Source organism: Gastrolobium bilobum, unplaced genomic scaffold (genome assembly GCF_033153095.1).
Source record: "Gastrolobium bilobum isolate Gb01-03AN ecotype WA unplaced genomic scaffold, APGP_CSIRO_Gbil_v1 utg66911, whole genome shotgun sequence".
In the NCBI taxonomy this organism is placed as follows: domain Eukaryota; kingdom Viridiplantae; phylum Streptophyta; class Magnoliopsida; order Fabales; family Fabaceae; genus Gastrolobium; species Gastrolobium bilobum.
In genome coordinates, this window is record NW_026897163.1 from 37897 (window position 1) to 60182 (window position 22286).

At 32.6% G+C, this 22286-nt stretch overlaps 2 protein-coding genes across 3 annotated transcripts; both read left to right on the plus strand.

The window, feature by feature from the left end:
- Positions 1-5287: 5287 nt before the first annotated feature.
- Positions 5288-6692, plus strand: LOC133304618 (transcription factor bHLH75-like). Its single transcript, XM_061504662.1, has 6 exons — positions 5288-5515; positions 5645-5764; positions 5930-5995; positions 6090-6158; positions 6234-6314; positions 6675-6692. Exons 1-6 carry the CDS (start codon positions 5288-5290, stop codon positions 6690-6692), a joined length of 582 nt encoding a protein of 193 aa, XP_061360646.1.
- An 8930-nt stretch (positions 6693-15622) lies between these two features.
- Positions 15623-21125, plus strand: LOC133304625 (acyl-acyl carrier protein thioesterase ATL3, chloroplastic-like). Of its 2 annotated transcripts, none has more exons than XR_009750640.1 (6): positions 15623-16008; positions 16586-16686; positions 19421-19530; positions 19685-19780; positions 19860-20030; positions 20834-21125. XR_009750640.1 is itself a non-coding variant. In XM_061504669.1 (6 exons), exons 1-5 carry the CDS (start codon positions 15794-15796, stop codon positions 19974-19976), a joined length of 639 nt encoding a protein of 212 aa, XP_061360653.1. In that variant the 5' UTR covers positions 15623-15793; the 3' UTR covers positions 20834-21125. The 2 variants fall into 2 exon arrangements, 1 of the variants encoding a protein (XP_061360653.1); XM_061504669.1 differs by having other exon boundaries at positions 19860-19976.
- Positions 21126-22286: the final 1161 nt, after the last annotated feature.

Genomic DNA, 22286 nt, shown 5'->3' on the forward strand with positions numbered 1-22286 from the left:
AAAACAATGTCGTTTTGAGAACGGATGTAAATAATTTATCTATATTCACTTTAAAAACATTAAAGCCTTCTCAAAAAGTTAAAAATAACTTTTTAAACATTTCCCTCACCTAGTCAATACTATTTTAAACTTTAAATTCGTTGAAAAATAAGTAATGTCTCGAAAAATATATACCATTACAATTAATAGAAAATAACGTGGTATCTATCTACAAACGAATTTGATAACACTCGGGGAGCAGAGGATCTAAACTAAAAGATGATTCTGTATAATACAATCCAAGTCTATTATTCAGGTTTTCATATATCAATGCTGGCAAATATTTTTCTTAAGTTGATGAAGATAGGTTATCTCATGTTAGTGACACAAAATTATAAGAGGAACCCACAAATATTTGAAAAGAGAAAAAATAAAGGTGGAACCCACATTTGTTATGTGTGTGTAGAAATTTGATTTATCTTATATTGAATTAGATAAATATAACCCATCAATGCTTTATTAGTTTAAGACCTTCTTTATAATCAATTTCTAAAAAAAAAAAATAGACAAAAGTTTCTTATTTTTAAGTTAAAAAAAATACTCGTATTTGTTGGTGCTTCAGTCATTGGGTTTTCTTTAGATTTATTCACATTTGCTTTATAATCGACTCCTTAAAAATAAATTTGTTTTTTTGTGCTTGAATAATAGAGTTTTTTTTTAAGATTTATTTACATTTTCCAGGATTTGAGCAGCAAAAAAAATTAAAAAATTAATATTTTAATAAATAATTATGCATATACAGGTGTTTCGAAATTATTTATGGATCTATTGCACTCAAATTAGATGCGTCTAAGTTAGGCATGACTCCGAAGGCTTTCAGGCCTAATTTAGGCGTGATTCGTCTGATTTTGACACGTGACACCAAAAAGTCAACTTACAAACCATAAAACTTTGGAAAATCATAACTTTTGACTCAGGTATACAAATCAGGTAATTTTTTTTTTGATTCAATAAAACTTTTCGAGATCTGCGCAATGACACCTCATTTGACATATTCTATCTCTCACAAACAAAATTTAAATTTACAATGATGATATTATAAGAGCGTTTAAACCAGAAACCTCCAAGTTCTGAGTTTGTGATTTAATATAAAATAAATAAATATAGATTTGATTTGTGATTTAAATTAAAAAAATCAAAATTTTAATTTTTAATATAAAAAATAAATAAAGATTTGGTTTGCGATTTAAATTAAAATAAAAAATAAAAAATTATTATTAATAAGGAAAACAAAATAAAGATTTGATTTGTGATTTAACTCAAAAATCAATTTGAAAAATCTGTATTAATAAAAGAAATAATTAAATAAATATTCTAAATCTCTAAGGAAGAAGGATTTTATTTTTTAAAATCATTCATAGGTTATAAGCTTCCAACGAATCCAACTATAAAGACTCTGCCATTGTTTGTATTAGAGACGTTTTCAAACTTTAGAGTTCACGATTGGATTTCATGTTTAGTTTTCTTTTCTTATACCCATTAATTCTTTTTTTATTTTTCTTTTAAATGTATTTATTTTTTCTCTTAGGCATACATAATTTAAATGGTTTTAAAGGAAAAAGTCATAAATCAGAAGGATGTAACTTTCAATACGGTTCGATAAAAGTCAAAAAAAAGTTTTATATTTTTAAATTATTTTTTATTATATTTTTGTATCTTAGGATTCAGTATGATTCAGATATGAAAAATCGGCCAAACGATACACGATACGTATTGTGATTCAATAACCTTGTACATTTTTTTTAAACATTTGGAAGAAGTATATATTTTAATATGACATTAAGTATCCTTATTTATAGATGGACTAATCCACTTTGGTGTCATCTTTATAGTACCATTTTTGCAAATTTGAATTGTGTTTATAAGAGATAAAATATATCAAATTTTAATTGCGTAAATCTCGAAAAGTTATGTGAAATCAAAAAAAGAATTATCTGATTCGGATACCCGAGTCAAAAGTTATGGCCTTATGAAGTTTTATGATTAAACTGTTGACTTTTTGTGCCACGTGTCAACACCAAACGAGTCACGCCTAAATTAGGCATGAATGCCTTGGGACTTGGGAGCCATGCCTAACTTAGGCGTGAATGGTCACGTCCAATTTGGGCATGAATAAGTGCAGTATATTCGTAATTAGGTTCAAAATAGTAACTTATTGGTAATTATTTATTAAAAAAGCAATATTTTAATTTTTTTGCCGGATTTGAGCTAATATTCCATGACTAGGCAAAAAATTAAAATATTGCTTTTTTAATAAATAATTACCAATAAGTTGATGTTTCGAACCTAATTACGAATACACTACACTCACTCACGTCTAAATTGGGCATGACTATTCACGCCTAAGTTAGGCATGACTCACAAGACCTTTACGCCTAATTTAGGCGTGACTCTTCACGCCTAAATTTTTTTTATATTAAAAAATTTAACAGTTTAACGGTAAAACTTCATAAGACCATAACTTTTGACTTGGATATCAGAATGAGGTATTTTTTTTCCACATAACTTTTCGAGATCTACGCAATGACACCTCATTTGACATATTTTATCTTTCCCAAACACATTTCAAATTTGCAACAATGGTACTATACGATCGTTTAAACCCAGAAGCCTCTTAGTTCTTTTTGAATCAACACCAAACACAGTCTTCTGCCTACTAGAACTTTTATCCCTATCCTATTGGTTGTATTCTTATCACTGTGAATACAGGCTTTATCTTTTAAGTCATAGTCTAAAATTAAAGATGGCATCAAAGTGGATTAGTCCATCTATAAATAAGGATACTTAATGTCATATTAAAATATATACTTTCTACAAAGTGTTTGAAAAACAAATAGTGTACAAGGTTGTTGAATCGCAACACATATCATGTATCGTTTGGCCGATTTTTCGTATCGTGTATCGTGAATCATATCGAATCGTAAGATACAGAAATATAATAAAAAATAATTTTAAAATATACAGAAATACGGATTCGTTGGAAGCTGGTAACCTCTGAATGGTTTTCAAAAATAAAATCCTTCTTCCTTAAAGATTTAAAATATTTATTTAATCATTTTCTTTATTAATTCAAATTTTTCAGATTGATTTTTGAGTTTAAATCACAATCAAATCTTTATTTTATTTTCCTTATTAATAATAATCTTTTTGATTTTTTTAATTTAAATCACAAACCAAATCTTTATTTATTTTTTATATTAAAAATTAAAAAATTTGATTTTTTTTAATTTAAATCATAAGCCAAATCTTTATTTATTTTTTTATATTAAATCACAAACCCATGACTCAGAGGCTTCTGGGTTTAAACGCTCTTGTAATATCATTATTGCAATTCGAACTGTGTTTGTGAGAGATAAAATATGTCAAATGATGTGTCATTACGTAGATCTCGAAAAGTTATGTAGAATAAAAAAAAATTACCTGATTTGGAAACCTGAGTCAAAAGTTATGGTTTTTCAAAGTTTTATGATTCATAAGTTGACTTTTTTGTGCCACGTGTCAACACCAGACGAATCACGCCGAAATTAGGCGTGAATACCTTGTGAGTCACGTCTAACTTAGACTTGACCATGCTTATTTTAGACGTGAATGAGTGCAATAGATCCATAAATAATTTAAAAACAGCTATATATTCGTAATTATTTATTAAAATAGTAATATTTTAATTTTTTTCCCTCCATGACTATATAAAGTGTTGGTGAAAGTATATGTTTGCATTTTATGTACTGCGACAAGAAGTCCACGGAGCTTCTCTTCAAAGTATTTTTGTTACATGCGAAAATAAGGCCCAAAAACAAAAGGCAAAGTAACATTTCATGAGAGCAATGAAGACGAGCTTAGTCTGTTTATTTGGCCACCCCAATCCATTACAATTTTTTTTATAAGTTGTGTTTAAAATTGTGACCCATATCAAAGCAGGTCAATTAATCCAAAACCAATTACGCTGCGGGACAAGAAAGGGGCAGGCATGTGTCAAGTCGGTTAAATTCGTTAAATATAAAAAACCCTTCATTTAGACTGAATGCAATATGGATCAGAAATTAAGGGTACGTTTGATTGTGTTTTGTTTTTTTTTTCTTAAAACTATTTTGTAGAATAATTATGGAAACAGTTGTTTTCTATGTTTTTTTATTTTGAAAGTTAAAAATCAAAACATAAAACAAAAACAACTCAGACATGTTCTCTAAATTTGATTCTAAAAACAAAAAAACAGTTACAGTTTTTAAATTTTTTTTAACAAAACAGACCTTACCAAACGAGTTTTTTTATTTTTTTTGTTTTAAAAACTAAAAAACTATTTTTGAAACAGAGCCTAAAATTAGAAAGCTGGTGCCACTTAAATTAGTTGGATGCATGATGATTTTGATAGAAATGTTAGCTTGGACTATTGGTACTATAAATTATCAATTCACACCTCTCACTTATTACTACTAAAATCAATTTCTTCAAAAATAATATACTTAGAAACAAAAGTTTGCTCTAAATTTATCATTTGGGGATGTTCTTGTGGTCCTTAGGAAATTATATTGGACCCTCCACTCTAGAACTTATTGGAAGAGTACACTGCATCTTGGGCAATCATAAACTGAAGTTTCAGGTATGTAGTAGGACCAACTGCGGATTCTGAAAAAATCAAAACATACTTGGAAATCAGATTATCACGTGTTCAGAGCTAACCATGTCATTAGCAATGCTAGCAGTGGCAATAACATCCTACATCATTAGGAATGTCTTTTCTAAGAAATCATTTTGTCAAAGACAAGGCCTTCAATGTATCTGTACCCAGTCATCTAAAATCATATTATTGTAGGTCCACAAAAAAGGATATATATATATATACAGAATTATTGACTTTTATGTTTCATTACTTCCTTTATTATTATTATTATTATTTTAAAAAAGGAGAGAATGATATGGCATTTTATAATACTTTCACAGTGTCGCGTATATGTATTATAATCCTAAGTGTAGGCTCCTGTAACTGTATTCCATGTATCTGAGTCACATATTGTTAGTCAATAAATATAACAATATCATTGTTATTCCAAGTATATTATTGTAGTTTCTAGAATTTATTTCTTTAAATTAATTTGAGTTATTAGAATTATTCATCTAAAAAGACAATACATGGAAAGAAAGGGAAGGCTTTTTTATCAGAATGATCCTTTCTCCTCTCTCACTAAGCTAGACGTTTTCCACATAAGAAGCCAAACTCATGAACCATACCTTGACCAAAAAAGAAATCACCATGCCTTTCTCCAATGACAACCTATTGGATCAACAGCCTAAGCTGCATGCTGTTCTGACCTTTACTCAGCCTGAGAATCACGCAAATCCTATCACACTGATTCCTTCATCAGCCTCTGCATACACTACCAGATATGATCATGAACAAGCAGAGACCATGCTCGCATCAGAAAGCTTAGGGGATTTTTCTCCTCCATACACTGTAGCTGGTTATTCTGAAAAGAATAAGGTTTAGGAAACATTCTCCACTCTCGAAACATATTTTTGTTTTCGAAGCTTATGACTTTCAAAGTTTGGTGTGAAATATGAGACAACAAGAGTTTTTGGTTTCTTATGTTTTATTGTTTGCATTTTTCAGAATCTGGTTGGAAACAAAAGGAAGAGAAACAATGACAGGCTTAAAGAGAAACAAAATGGAGTCATCCTTGTAAGGGCAAAAAGAGGCCAAGCAACTGATAGCCACAGTTTAGCAGAAAGGGTAAACTTTGAGTCCCTTGTTTATTTTTTATTGTTCTTGTTTTCATTGGATTGTGTAAAACAGTTATTATAGACATCCTATTCTGACATTCAATAAATAAGGAAAGCGGGAAATAATTTCTTTAGTGATGATCCTAAATATCAAAGTATTTCTGCTTGATGCTAGGTGAGAAGAGAGAAAATCAATGAGAAGATGAGGTGTTTGCAGGACTTGGTTCCAGGGTGTTATAAGGTTTATCCGAATCATCCTTTCTACCATGACCTCTTTCTTTAGTATATGTGTGCTTGGGTAGTCATAATTTGTTGCCACTCTTATGATTTTGCAGGCAATGGGAATGGCAGTCATGTTAGATGTGATAATAGATTATGTTCAATCACTGCAGCAGCAAATTGAGGTTAGATTATTGTCCTAATCACGATATCCAATTTTGGCTATTAAAAATACTGAACATAAAATTTTCTCTTCTTAGTTTCTATCCATGAAGCTTTCAGCAGCGAGTATGTATTTTGATTTGACCACTTTAGAGATGGATGCCAGCGAAACCATGCAGGTATCATTTAGTATCATGCTTTCTTTTTTCTATATTCTTTCATAAGAAAACTACAAAGATCCCATCATTTTCAAAGACTGATTCATGTAAAGTTATGGTATCTATTAATGGGTTTATATTATATCTTTTTAACACACCCTTCATACAATAGCTCATTGGACTTGAAGGGTGGACAATACATAGATCTCGCTTACTTATGTCAAGAAACTCTATAATATTTAATTATTTGTTAATAGAATACAGAGTGATGAGAATCGAATTCGTGAATCTAATATCATGTAAACAACCAATCAACCTAAAAGTTTAAGTTATTAGATGAACTTCATATTAATGATTTTATATTATATCTCTCTTTCATAGGAATACCGGCACCCATGAAATACATGAGATGGAAAGGATAGCAGAAGGTTATGCTGGAGTCGTCTGCTATTTCAATCCAACATGTTCACTTCATTGACAAGTCTTGTATCACAAGTAAATGCTTCCTTTGAAACATATAAATTACTTAGATAAATGGAAAATGAAACAATATGTATCACAAATAAAAGAAGAAAGAATTGTAGGAGGGTGGCAGATTACCCAATAACTTTTGCATTTATTTTCATTTCCTAATGATCAATAACTTCAAGTCCTGAATTGGTTTTCAATTCATGGATTGATGGGAAAAAAAGTGGGCAAATTATTGGCAAGCACATCTCGTTTGACAAATAATGGTATGACAGTTTCTGCTTTATCTGGCCGAAAATTTGATGAACTCCTGTCCACAGAAGAGTTATATAAGAGTCCAACTTCCTTAAAAGTATCATAGATAAATTCCTTTCTTGTACATTAGGAAGGCACCGACTGTATGTGGGTTTTGTAACTAATGAGAATGAAAGGTCCAATTTCTACATTGTCGGTGATGATAGTTTGGGTCCCAGAAATTGAAAATTGTGTAGTCACATTGGGGATACACAACTCTAATTAGATCAATGTGATTGATATTGGCATGCGAGTTATGTCATCAGATTAAAGTGTTAAAGGGAAAATGCTTTGCATTCTTGATAAAATTGGAGTGGACCAACGTCCTACAATATAAATACCACTTATTAAATGGAGACATTTCAAGGGGAAACATCAAACTGGAAAATGTACAAGAGGATCTGGAGTTGGCGGGTGGGGTAGCAAAATCAGCTGCCTTATCAACAAAAACTAAATATCTCCTTTATCTTTTATTATACATATCAATTTTCCATACTATTGTCTAGCTTTAATTTCTTTTTCCAAATTCTATGAACCTTTGTTGAAATTTCTTACTTGAGCTTTGTTTTTCCTTCGGTACTAAGGAAGGTGGTTCTGTCACTTATCTGAGGTTGTGTGAGCGAGATCTGAGATGAGGGGACCTGCAAAACAAACAAATTTACCACGCAAAGAAATCAGTTTATCAACTCGTCTTAGAAATATGTAAAATCATTAATGAAACTTCACTCAAAAGCTTAAGTTTTTTAGTTGAATTGGTTCTTTACATCTTAAGATGTGAGAAAATTGAATATCACATGTATGTTGTATTGTCACGAAGATACAAGTTTCTGCTGAAAATCGACAATTACACACAAATCAAAAAATAAAAGAGAAAATTTTGCCACGGCAATTCACCTTAGTTCACCCAATGTAGGCTACATCCCTTATCTGTACTACAAGTCACCCAGTTTACAAGAAGAATATAAATAGGATTAGAAAACCCTAACAACAGATATTCATGAGCCCAAGCCCAAACTACTAAGCAAAAGATAAAATTACAATAAATCAGACTCTCACAATAGTACCTGGCCTCTACGAGTTTTGGGGTGCCTCCCGGACCCCCACTCGCTCACCTGAAAACGGGACCCTAATTGTCTTTCTGCTTACCTCACCAACAAAGGCCCTCATCAGTGTGCGGAGTATGAACCATACCCAATAGTTTCGAACTTCAAACGTTAAAACTTTTGTTCACAAGAACGGTATAAATACATCATGAAAAATGGAAAGAGGAAATTAGTTATAAAAAGTATATGGTACATTCTAATTATTTCAAGAATACAAAGATTGTATTGTTTAGAATAAACTGCTTTTGTAAAGATGGCATTGTGAGTATCATAGACAGATTCCTTTCTCATCCATCTAATTTTGAAGTCTAGAAATACTTTGATGAGACATGCCTTGATTTTGCTCAAATGCTAGATTGGGATTGTGTTCTTGTGTCTTTATCATGTGTGACAATACAAATAGGATATATTCCTATTAGCATGTGATTATCATTTCATATAATTAATTGATGTGAATGTGCATGAGAAAAGAGTTCTCATCAGCTATAATTCGTAATCTATCCAACCTAAAAAGAAAGATTGACGTTTATTTGCGGCCTGTTATAGACGAGGTGAAGATGTTAAGACATCTTGGAATTGTGATTTATGATATATCTAGGAAGCAAAACTTCTTCACAAGGGCTGAATTAATATAGGCAATAAATGACTTTTAAGCCCATGGAATTTTGTGTGGGTGGCATACAATTGGCAAATGTGTGTTCCCAATTTTTATGGAACAATGTAAGGTATTCAGCCCACAAAATAGTCATAAAACCTCATGGTTTGATTATCATTGTTACTAAAAAAATCTGTATAGCGACGGAATTGTTATGGAAATTATGTCGTTAATTTTATCTTCGCTACTATTTACTGTCGTAAATTTCCTCGCAAATGATTTTGTGAGGGAATTTGTAACGAAAAGTAGTAGTGAAGATGAAATTAGCGACGAAACTTCCATAACAATTCCGTCGCTATACAGATTTTTTCTAGTATGCATCCCCATCTAAGAGGAATCTTAATCAGCTTGTGAAGGGTAAAGTTAGAACATTAAGTCCTCCGCAAAGGTTGAGTAGTGAAGAAGTTTAGGAAAGGATAAAGGAAATACCAAGTATGGAATATGAGTAAGAATGGAATTTACAAGAATATGGGTAGTCGTGCAATTAGACTAAACGAAGTATATTTTCTGAGCTAACACATTAGAAATGATCATCTTGTCTAACCCAATCTTGACATGATGTATATTTAGAGGAATGTGTTCTTCAATATCTTATTTACAGTGATGGACACAAAAGACAAGGCAAATGACAATACCTGTTAGAAGGTAAAAGAGAGAAAAGAAATATTATTTAATTGATTAAGTAAACTAGATACATGAGAGAATATAAAGGAGTGAGGATTGTAACAACTCTACAACTCCTAATATAAAATAATAAATATATTAAATAAAATAAAATAAAATATTATCTATATCTTTAATACTTCCGCTCAAGATAGAGGGTAAATAACATGAACACTCTATCTTGGGAAGAAAGAATACTAAAACAAAGTTTCACGAAACATAAGTTGAAGAAATCGATAGCATAGCAAATCAATTGGAATGACCATACGTTTGAAGAGCTAGTGAAGAGACAGTGCTAGAATGGACATCAGCTAAAAAGTGCTGGGATGGACATCGACCTAAAATAACAGTGCTCCGACTGGGATAAAAATCAATTAAGACACTATAACTAGGATAATTCGCGGACTAGGCAACAACCGAGATAAGTGCTCCCCTGAATGGGAGGAAAAAATAAAGCCAAACAATAGCAAAACCAAATACAAGTCAAATCAGACTTGAATATCACCATAGACATATATAGGAATAAAATCAAATTGACAAAATACAAGCCTAATCAGACTTGGATAAAATCCACAAAATGAAAAATAAGATCAAGAGGCCAGATACAAGCCATAGAAATTGAAACAACACAAGCAGAACTTCAAATGTAAAATAACAAGATGAATCTTCAGATTTACCTAGAAGTAGCATCGACTACACAAGGTAAGTAAGATGTGCGACCAAAACCACGCCGTAGAGGAAACACATAACGCTGAAGAGAAATATGGTATTATGTGACCAAATCGTGACCTGGAACCCGAGCTCAATCCGACCCAAAGAGAAGATCTGTTAGAGTAGTAGTGGAATCATGAGGAGAACGTTGAGCGTGACAGATCACTTGTTGGTGTAATAGAGGTACACCTATAAGCCGAAGAAATCGAGATATACGATTAAGAAGTTGAAGAATAGTGACAGAAGCTGCAACGAAGATGCAAAACACAAGAGAAGGTTGCTCTAATGGCGTCAGAAATGTTGAAGAGAATAACCGACAATAATGAAAATTCCATAGGGATTGAAAAACACAGATCTGGAAAATGAAAATGACCCAAATCTAAAAAAAACATGGAAATAATTTTTTAGGAAGAAGAAATCAGTGAATCGAAGACGGAAAAGTTGGAAAGAAAACCCAGAACAATGAAAAAAATCACATATCTAGGACAATAAAGATGACTCGTAGATCTGGAAAACCATAAGATGAAAAACAAGATGAAAGGGAGAGGAATATCGATGAAAGGAAAAGGAAAAACAGTGACGGACGACAGCGAAACCTCCATTCATGAAGGATAAAAATTTTCTACTGATACCATGTTAGAAGGTAAAAGAGAGAGAATAAATAATTTTTTTTGTAAATAATAAATAATTTTTAATTGATTGAGTAAAATGGATACATAAGAGAATATAAAGGAATGAGGACTGTAACAACTCTACAACTCACCCTAATATAAAATAACAAACATACCAAAATAAAATATTATATATATCTCTAATAATACCAAAGAAATGAGGGACTTGGAAGTCCATTGCAAGCAATCGGGTCTTCATTTAGTACATCTCTAATTAGCATTATTGGAAAGCGAAAGGCATGGTACACATTAACCAAACAACAAAGACAAGTTGTTTGTGAACAAATTAAAAGTCTTAAGTTTCCGGATGGTTATTTTTCAACTTTGTCTAGATATGTTGATACATGAGAAACAAACGTGTTTGGGATGAACAGTCATGTCTTCTTACAGTTGTTTCTATTCAATGCTTTGTATAAGTATGTTTGGAATGCCCTTCCTGAATTCAATCTCTTTATTACAGAAATATGTGCATTTGAATAGGTTGCAAGAGATGGAAAATAAAAACCCAATAATTTTGTGCAAGTTACAACATATATTTCCTCCAATATATCTTCTTTTATTCCATGTGTTATGGACCCGTATAATGGGCCCATTAAGTAGCAAGCCCAACAGGGGGCAATCCAAGATATGGATTGATGCTAATAAAGGATAGATATCCATCAAGGATACTAATCCTAATGCGACAGCATAGCTATCAGGCCTGGACCCTCACCGTAAGAACCAAAGGCCCATCCACACTACCTACAGGTAACCTCTATAAATACAAAGGTAAACCCTAAATGTACACATATTCTCTCTCTTATTGTTATGCTGTCACTGTGCGCACACATACACCCCATTTGCTAACGCCGTTATAGTATTCTGTGCACAGTGATCTGCTTGACTCAAGGGTATCTCCTTCATAGATACCTTGGAGAGGGCACCAGATCCAACATTAACGCACTAGGCTAATTGAGCTAGACATCTCTGTCTCAAGGACAGAACACCATGGAATATCTCCCAATTCACTAAGCACATGAAATAAGAATTGATAGTCCATTGGAATATAGATGGATGTATCCATTTCAAAGGTTTTGATGCACACAGGTGACAATTTCGGGATGGGCTCAAATTTGACCAAATCAGCCTTTTGAGCAAAGGCTATCATTTTGCCATAAGCCTCAATGTTTTTTGAGCTTCTAGAGAAGTTTACATTGAATTTTTAATTTTATTTATCTATTTTATCTTTACAATTTTGTAATCTTTGTTATTTTCCTTTTCATTACCTATTTAAGAGTATTGTAAACCCTAATTTATTTGGCTATATTTTGTTGAATAAAGATATTGAGAGATACAGCTACTCTAAATCCTATTCATTATGTCTAGTCAATTTAACATATTCTTTGACATTAGGTTTGTTCTTTAGTCTACATTATTTAATCATGAATTTTGTGTGACAAAAATTTCTTTAGATGTATATTTTATCCAATAATCCCATCAGCTTCATTTGCTTTATAGGTTTATGTGAACCTTCAAACAAATGCTCACTAACCCTCGTCATGTGGAAGGTTGACTTTTTAATATGTATCTAGGTGAGGAGATGGGAACAATGACTAGATTGCCACTTTTGTGGCATTTTTTTACCAATGTGTCATGCTAACAATGTTGTTATCAAATATGTCATGCATCCAAGTTCGCTACAGTAGGCAGCGAACTTGGTTTGCTTATGTGGCGTGTTTCTGGTGGCAACCAAGTTCGCTATTGGGTGTAGCGAACTAGGTGACAACTAATAGCCCTGTGCTATGACCAGTTGCCTATTTCAGCTAACTAGTTGTGCAATGTGGCAGCATCTCACCTAGTTTGCTGCAGGGACCAGCGAACTAGGTGCCAAGTGGCAGCTCTCTGCAAGTTCGTTGCATGGGCCAGCAAAATAGATGCCATATGGCAGCAGCTCACCTAGTTTGCTGTATGGGCCAAGGAACTAGGTGCCACGTGGCAACACCTTGTAAGTTCGCTGCATTGGCTAGCGAACTAGCTGCCGACAGTTACAGTTCGCTATATATAATAACGAACTCAATGCTATTATACCTCTTCCCCTTCCACGTTCAATTTGTAAATCTTGAGCCTTTTTTTTATTAAGGAACCTCATTATGTTCTTATTTCTTCTATTTTGTATTTCATATTTAACATAATGAGTGAGAGTAACAATTATTTAATCGCCATTATATATTACAATGGGAGATATTTTGGACCGAACGATCAAGTGTTTGAAGGAGATATGAAAATGTTCTACATAAGCCCCAAATGCAAATATAATGATCTGAAGCAAATAATATACATGAAGTTGAGATTACAACGGGGTCAACCTTTCTCTTGATTGATTGCTAGATGCGCCTTGGGTGACCCGGTGCAGTGGGTTGCTGTGGAGGTTGTCGAGGATGAAAATGTAGCATTAGTAGTAGACGCATTTCGAGAGGATAGAGAGTCTTCATTCATCGAATTGTAGGTAGAACTACACATTGGTGGACATTCAAGCAAGCAACATTCCCTCCTTTATAGTTACTCGATCGACATTAACAGGGAGTCGCTAGTCAATCCGAAAGATAGGTATATGTCACCCCCCCTCCCACCATCACCCCCACCAACAATGCCTTCAAATGTGAGTCCTGCCCATGACATGTATGATCCCACGTGGCGTACGGACAATTCCAAGGAAGAGATGGACGAAGATCTTGTTCCTGACATTGACTCATCGGATACAGACGTTGATGGTGATTTCGAGAGGACGTCGTCTAGTGCATTGTGTCATCCGATTCCTTACTTCGTGGATTTATTTATAGAAAAATTATATTACATTAATATCTATATAAATTAATATAAGAATATATAAACATGGACTATATCCTACGGGAAGCAAAAAAAAAATAACATGTCCTCTAACCTAAGAGACCTAAAATCTAAGTTATTACAATAAAAACAATTTAACATAATTCAAAATTTTAATTTTAACATAAAAAATAATTCACACAAAATATTATAACATTAATATAATGAGAATTTCATATGGCCTATATACTATATTTTAAAACAAATATATATATATATATATATATATATATATATATATATATATGTATCTTCTAAGGTGTCAAGTCATAAAATAATTAATATTAAAATAAAATAGATAAAACATAGTAATAATATCTTCATAAAATTAATTAATAACTATCAAATATTACATCAACTATCCTATTTATTAATGTTCCTATAAAGGAATATAATAACATTAATATACATGACTTCTATCTTAGAGTCTCATAAAACTAAAAAATCTTCTAGCCTATGGTTTCTATCCTATAAATAAATAATATCAAACAATTAATGTTAAATAATGCATAAATAAATAAATAAATACTAGCCTAGATGATGTTGAGAGAGATAGAGAGTGAGAGAAAGTGTAAGAGAGAGAAAAAGAGGAAGAGAGAGTGCAAGACAGAGAGAGAGAGAGGTGGGGAGGGGGGTTTATATAGGCTGGGACTGGGTAGCCGTTGGACCAAATTCGCCACCCACCCCAGCGAATTTGTCCACTCAGATACATGGCTGAATGACTACTTTTTTTTATTACCGTTGAACGTAGTTTGCTGGCATGGGCAGGGAACTCCTCAGAGTCTGTCACGTGGCATGGCAGGTGAATAAGAAGGTGACATTAATTGTCACATAGTTCGCTACACCCAGTAGCGAATTTGGTGGCCACTAAAAATACATCACATCAGCAAACCAAGTTTATTATCTATTGTAGTAAACTTAAACACGTGACATATTATAAAATAATACTATTAATGTGACATATTGGTAAAAAAAAAATTGCCACAAAAGTGACATTATAGTCACTGTTCCGAAAAGATGTCCACATTTGCCGTGTATTATTATTCTCTAGACTTCCCATCAAGCATAATAAGAACACTACAAATTAATGATGACCGGTTGAAAAATTTTCTATATACTTTTAAAAAAATTCGCTCAACATGTTAAATAAATATAATGACTTATAGGTATATAAAATTAAAAGTATATTTAAATATTATATAAATAAATAATAAAAAATTAAGTCATATAATTATAAGACTTTAGTACGAATTTTTTGTTATATTTTATAAGATTATAAATATATCTATATGGATTTATTTCATACTAATTCTTTTTAAACAGCAAGTTATACATTAAAGAGTCTATCAAATAGTTTACTGTTATCCAAAAAAAAAATATTTTACCAAAAAAAAGTATCTATCAAATATTTTCATATTACATAATTTTTAAAAAAATATATATTATATTACAGGAGATAAAATTATTTTCTACATATATTTTAAAGTATGTAAAGTTTAATTTGTCTTTCTTTCTCTTCCCCTTATATAGACTATAATTTATACATATATAGAATATAATTTTCTCTCCTATCACATAAGAAATTTTAAACTCTAAAAAAAATTATTATCATGAATATTAAATTAAAAAATTTACAGATTAAACAAGTAACCTATTATTATCAAACAATAAGAAAGATATACTTACAACATTTTTTTCTCTTATAATCATTTATAGTGGTTATCAAAATCAAATCAATAAATTTTGTTTAATATTTTTATAATTATTAATTTAATTTTGATTCAATAATCATAAAATAATTATGAAAAATTGTATGAAAAAAAAAATTATAAATATAACTCATCATCCAAAATTAAATACACGTCAATTCTTAAGAAATGGAAAAACCAATCGTACGAATCGTTACATACCAGACACCTTAATGACGACGAAGGATCGTGGCTATTGCGAGCATTCGAAGAGGTACGAGGTCGATGGACAGCAAACTAAGGTCGTTCAGGAGCGAACGAGGAGCATAATATTAGTTTAAAAGCAGTTAGTTGCATGGGTTTGAACGCCCACAGATAAAAAATGTTGCACCCATTTTCATTTCCTTGCTCCAACCACTCTTCTATGTCGGTGTTGCCTTCACCATTATTCCTCAATGCTACGTCGTTTCATCTCACGCCCCAATCTCCCTCTTTTCCGTTTCCCCGCCGACCGCTAAATCCACCGGCGCTCCGATCAGTTCTCCCGGTGAGTGCCAGCGCCACTTCACCAATCTTCGATCTCAGTAGGGGCAAAGGGTACTTGCAATTTCCCCACTCATCCCTTGTTTGTGTTTCAATTTTCATTCTTATCAATTTTCCTTGTGATTTTAAAGTTGGGAACTTGGAATTGGGTCTTCATTTTGTGCAATTGATGGGTCACATACAAGTTTTATTAATCTTGTTGGCTTTCCCTGATATATGCAATTTACATTCAATCTTCTCTCTTTAATTTTTTTATTATCTAAATTACTATTATTATTATTTAAAAAGTGAGATAAAAAATTAAAAATTAAAAACAATTTGTTTGTGTAGTACTACCTGCTTCGTATATTGTACCAGACTAACTCTGGATGAAAGAATTTTACATTGGCTTTTTTTGAACTTCTTTTTGCTTCTGTGTATAGAAAAGCTTGAGAAGTTTTGGAAGGACTACTTATTTCTAGTTTGATATTATTGTAGTGCTATGTTTATTGGTATTTTGGTTGAATTCATGGAAATGTCAATGTCAATTTGTTCAATCTTCAGATCATATATAATATTCTTCTTACAAGATCACACCTTTTTTTGTGATATAACAGGCAGGTTACACTCATTTGCTTTTGTCATTTTGCAGAATGAGTCCGTTCTTTGATGTTGAGCTAAAAGTCCGCGATTATGAGTTGGATCAGTATGGTGTGGTCAACAATGCAATTTATGCAAGTTATTGCCAGCATGGTGAGACCTCATGAGCTGGTACATGTATATTTTCAGTAGATGAACTGTTACCGTTACTTGAATGTTTTCTTTTAAGATAACTTTTTTGAGATGATGTGATAGGAAAAAAATGTTTTATATATGTATGTCTCTTGTAAATGATGTTTGAGAATTGATGTTAATTTTGAAGTGTTCACAACTTCAAATGAAAACCGAATTTTGACATGGCATATTGTGGATGGCTCTAATGTGATGAGTTGGTGATTTTTGCATGGTCGTTGTTTGAGATTTTAATCCTTTTGTTTAGATAGAACTTTATATTTTGATTTATATTCTTGAATAACTTTGACTTGAATTTAGAATTGTCAGATTCAAGATAATCAGCATGAAAAGAATCATGAATGTAAAATAACAAAATCAGACAGCACAAGCATAAGATTAAATTTTTATGATCTTTCTTATTTTATTTTTTGATAAATTGACTCAATAGCCATATAAAGAAGGAATACAATTGAAAAGGAATCTAAACTTGGAATCAGAACATACATTAAAAAATAACTAAAGCAGTATTTCAGTATCCAGTCAAAAGCATCAGAAGTCACGTATGCAGTTCGATGCATATTCGCCAGATTTGCCTCTAGCCAAAAGAACAATTCTCCCTGTTAATATGCAATATTAAAAGTACCGTGAACTCCATAAACAGAAAGTAGTCAGACTTTGTGAGAAACGAACCTTCATGCATGCAGATGAACATTTGTTAGGCTATAAGAAAAAGATAAATTGGTAATCGAGAAGGAGAAATAGCAAGAGAGAAAACATAGTGTTAGGAACCTGAAAATATACTTGATAAGAATTGATAGAAACCAGAGAATCTGGTATTTGTTTTCAGTATTACTAACTCCGGAATAGTGATTATGGGTTTTTTCTGGTGGATGAGAAGAACTAAAAGAGAAAAGAAATTACAGAAATGACCACATCCAAGATTGAGTCCCCAGAATTGGGAGAGATATAAATGGAAATAGCTCTGACTCTGTTACCTCTGGTAGATCAGAAAAGTCAGAGAAAAAACTCTTCATAAATGAGACCTGAAAGGCTGAATTGAAATTTGAACAAGGAGTTGTTAGAAGAAAGTGCAAATGAATAGAACAAAATCAAAGACAAAAAAGGTTTCAACCTTGAAGTTCAAAGATTGTGAAGGCCTTAATCGGGTTTGAGATCGAATTTCGGAGAATGAATAGGATGAAGGGATTCAGAATACCACCCAAATAAAAAATCTTTGTTTTCAGAATACCCACTCCGAGGTTTCCTAATGATTGTACACAAAAAATGGTCCCTGATAATCAGAGATAAGCATTAGATCATGTGAAATGGATGCTTTTGAAGAAGGGGAAAATGGAGCTCTGAAAATGAGTAGTGCAGAGCCTGAGAGAAAATGCAGGGATGGAGAAGCACTCAGACAGACAAATAGGATAGGAGATTCAAATTACAAATTTAAACTGATAATAAGCTCTCGACGTATTATCCGTTTAGAGTGAAACCTATCTCATTTAGGAAGTGAGTATTATTTATGTCTTTTTTTTTTTTTGGTAGATACCAACCAGTGTCTGAATCCTTAACAGGCTCAACTAATCCGGTTTTGGGTTTGAACCTCTCCACCCTCCTCAGAAATTGTAGCTCTCAGGAATCGAACCCACTATAGTCCTTTTGAGTAGGTCAAATCCTGGGGTCTAGCTAGGTCGCCACTAGATCAACAATTGTTAGGTAGTATGACTTGTGTCTTTACTCAGCATAAAAAGGTCTCTTCTTTAATATATACACAGGTATACTTGAATGGAGAAGACATATAATATGTAGTTATGTACATTCGATAAAAAGTAGAAATTTACTGGAATAACCTCTTGCATTTGTGCATATTGGTGGAACTTAGATTTTCTCTACTAACCTTTCAATCCAAGCATTTATTTCATAAATTGGGAAGAAACTACCCATGGAACCTGGCTCAAGGGAGTTGTTGCCAGTGCAAGACTATTTGCAGTATGGAACTATGGGTGATGTCTAGTAAACAATCATTTACTCGTTCAAAAATTCACTCGCCTTTCTGCATCCTATATACATACGAAAAAATACCTTAGGAATTTTGCAGGATCAGGTCTAAACTTTTCTATTCAGATTTAGATGCAAATCTAATGGTTCTTCATACTGGTAGTTTCTTCACATTTTTTCTTATCTTGTGTATGCTTGGAAATATTTTCCCCTTTATCTTGATCTCTGTTCTGTTAATTTGAACTTGTTTAAGCAGGGAGTTGACACTTGACCGGATACTGAATTGAACTCTATTGAGTTGAATGGTCTACAAAATTTATTAACTATCCTTGTACATTTTTATGGCAATTAAAATTAGTAAACAACCATCCCACTTAAAGCTCAAGCTGTCAAGTGAAGGTCACTTTAATGGTTTTGTATTAGACTTTTCTAACATACCCTCTCACACAAGAGCCTATTGGGCTTGAAGAGTGGATGATGCACAAATCTACCTACTTGTGTTTAAGAAATTCCACAATTAAATTTTTATTAGAAGAATGAGGAGCAGTGAGGATCAAATGCGTGACCACTTGATCACAGGCTCTTATATTATATTAAACAACTATCTCACCTAAAAGTTCTTACGGTTTTATATTAGACTTTTCTAACAAAAATGCATGCTTTCTATATTACTTGTATAAACTGATCGCTTGGCTATAAATATCTTCATAAGGTCGTCATGAACTCTTCGAAAGCATTGGTATTAATTGTGATGCTGTGGCTCGCAGTGGTGGTGCATTGGCAGTGTCAGAATTATCAATCAAATTCCTTGCGCCTCTAAGAGTAAGCCTCTCCAATTTTGTTGCTCATTTCTGTTTGTTAGGATATAGTGTACATAACCTCCTGTTACATGGTAGTAAACTAAAAGGATATGATGTCTTGTATAAGATGGTTCTGTTTGCCAATATTTGTTCTCATTTTAAGAACATGCAACCAGAGTGGAGACAAATTTGTTGTAAAGGTTAGGATTTCTGGTGCTTCAGCTGCTCGTTTTTACTTTGATCACTTCATCTGTAAGCTGCCAAACCAAGAGGTCTATCTCCATCACTTACAGTTTATTCTTTTACTATCTTTGAGGATATTTGTTGATATTTGGTGAATTTGATTGGCAGCCTATTTTGGAAGCCAAGGCCACAGCTGTGTGGCTTGACAAAAACTATCGTCCTGTTCGAATTCCGGCAGAGATGAAGTCTAAAATTGTAGAATTTATTGAAATGGGGACTCTTTAGGTAGTTCAGTTTCCAGATGAACTTAGTTTCTTGGTTAATAGAACATTCAGAAAGGTAATTGTTTCTTTACTTGCCTTCATTTGTCTTGTGGGTGAGGAAGGAGGTAATACAGCTCTGTAATGGAGAATCCATTATATTATTTCTATCAAAAGAAAGAATCGTGGTTTTAAACTACAACCATAGGAATAATACTGTTTGGTTTCTTGATGCTCAGAAAAGAACAACAAATGGACTTTTCGTTTTTTCTTTCCCCCCCTGAATCCTTGGCCCTTTTTGACTTTGTCGTAGTTTGTCACTTGGTGAGAGAGAGAAGAGGGTTTAAAGAATTATTTTGACTTTGTATCCGTAAGTGTTCTGTTGGACATTGATGCCTAAGTTGTTTAATAATATGCCACGATGTGATCTAAGTGAAGAATTGAAACGTTATACAAAGGAAATCTCCGATCAAATAAATTCTCAAATGGATTACCGGTGGTGTTTTTAGCTGCTAACTATAGCGTTTTACTTTGCTGTATGTGGATTTCATTCCTCAATTTTTTTGACATAATTTCTAGTCATGGAAACATTGATTATTTAATTAACAAAGACAACTAAGTGTATTATTATAGGGCATTGAAATTATCCTTTAACTGAAGAATTCTAGCCATTCCTGCACACATAAGAGCCCTCGCTGTCAATTTTTTTTTTTTCTAAACTTTCATGGAGTCCATATTTTTTTTTTTGTTAGTGTTGCAGGAAAGTTTTAACCCATTATTATAACTTGGTGATTGTTATATATGAAATAAAGTGTAACAGAATGGTACATGTTGTTGGATATGGCTTAAATTTCACATGTTGATTAGAGTCTTTGTTGGCAGGTTAGCAAAAAAGCAAATGAGGTTTTGCTCCTAGGTGAGTGGTCGAGGTTCGGGAGAGCCGCCTCAGTGGTGGTACAAGGGGTAGCGCCCATGGCCTCGTAGAGGCATGTTACTTTTGTGAACTTTTGATTTATTGTAATTTTCATTTTTCTTAGTAATTTGTTTGGGTTTGAGACCATAAATAGTTATTGTTAAGGTTTTTTAAATTCTATTTATATTCTCTTATAAACCGAGAGACTTGTAATGAGTAGCGATTAGATAATTATAGTACAGATAAGCTAGACGTAATCTATATTGGATAAATTAAGATAAATGACTATATCAATTTTCTCTCTCTTTTTTCTTTTTCATTTTCTATTTGTGTATTGTGCAAATTGTCGATTTTTGACCTTCCATTGAAAGAATCTTATCCCATTACACATTTCCTGTGAAGTACGGTGCACTTTCGGAGCATCTTTAGTCTCCATTGCAGGAGTCTTTAAAATATTGAAGATATAGTTTGTTGGTTAATAATATAATATTTTTTTAAGTTCGCTGAATGGTTCTTGATCTTAACCTATCTATTCAGGTAACAACGTTAACCCACTTGCTCCCAAAAGACAAATAGTGTTAATCTTATAAAGTTCACTTTACGTAGCACGTGAGCAGATGCAGCTAACTGAAGATAATATGGGGTGGCATACTCAAAATTGGATGTGATAGCTTTGATTTAAAAATAGAATGATGGTACAAAATACTTTGACTAAAACCTGTTAGATTTGATTTTTGTTGGTTGTTGAAAATAACCCCTTCAATGAGACTAGTATTGAATAAAGATTAGGCCGGATTATACGTTGGACGTTGAGCCTTAATTAGGCTCGCTTTATTGAACCAATAATATCTCTATAATGCAGAACACAAGGAAGCATGTGAATGCAAACAAAAGTAACTCTAGTTTTCTTTATTAAAATAATTTGGGTTCTCTCTTCAAATTCGTAATGGCGTTTATAATATGAAAAGAGAAATGATTCTCGCACATGTTTCTTTATATTTTATGTTTGACACACAGTTCAAACAAGGAAATTTGAACTGAGTCAAAATCTAAATTTATTACTTGGGTCTCACTATTGTGAATGGGTCCTCATAGTGCAGTGATTCCTATCGCAATTCACTAGGGTGGTGCACCTATAAAGGCACCCTAACCCTTAAGTTAGGCAGAGTATAAGACTTAGGGTATTGAATTGTTTCTGTAGTAGATTTAGGATTGTTTTTCTCTAGGGGTGAATTATATTAATTTAACATTGATTTAGTGAGGTAGAGGTATAGACCTAAGCTTAATAAGAGAGTCATGCAAGTAGGTCTCAAGCAAAGGCTGAGAATCAGGAAAATGTGCAAGACACTGTGGCTGTGTTGTCTTCGGAGAGTGATCCTGCAAAAGGTATCTCCTCAACAGCTATGAGGGATTTTTATAAGT

Bases quoted from the DNA above. Each gene is read 5' to 3' on its own strand.
- LOC133304625 (XM_061504669.1), top strand. From the start codon at position 15,794: ATGTTGCACCCATTTTCATTTCCTTGCTCCAACCACTCTTCTATGTCG. The intron at 16,687-19,420 runs GTGAGACCTCAT...TATCTTCATAAG, and splicing joins TGCAAGTTATTGCCAGCATG to GTCGTCATGAACTCTTCGAA. The intron at 19,531-19,684 runs GTAAGCCTCTCC...ACATGCAACCAG, and splicing joins AATTCCTTGCGCCTCTAAGA to AGTGGAGACAAATTTGTTGT.
- LOC133304618 (XM_061504662.1), top strand. From the start codon at position 5,288: ATGCCTTTCTCCAATGACAACCTATTGGATCAACAGCCTAAGCTGCAT. The intron at 5,516-5,644 runs GTTTAGGAAACA...TGCATTTTTCAG, and splicing joins GTTATTCTGAAAAGAATAAG to AATCTGGTTGGAAACAAAAG. The intron at 5,996-6,089 runs GTTTATCCGAAT...ATGATTTTGCAG, and splicing joins TGGTTCCAGGGTGTTATAAG to GCAATGGGAATGGCAGTCAT.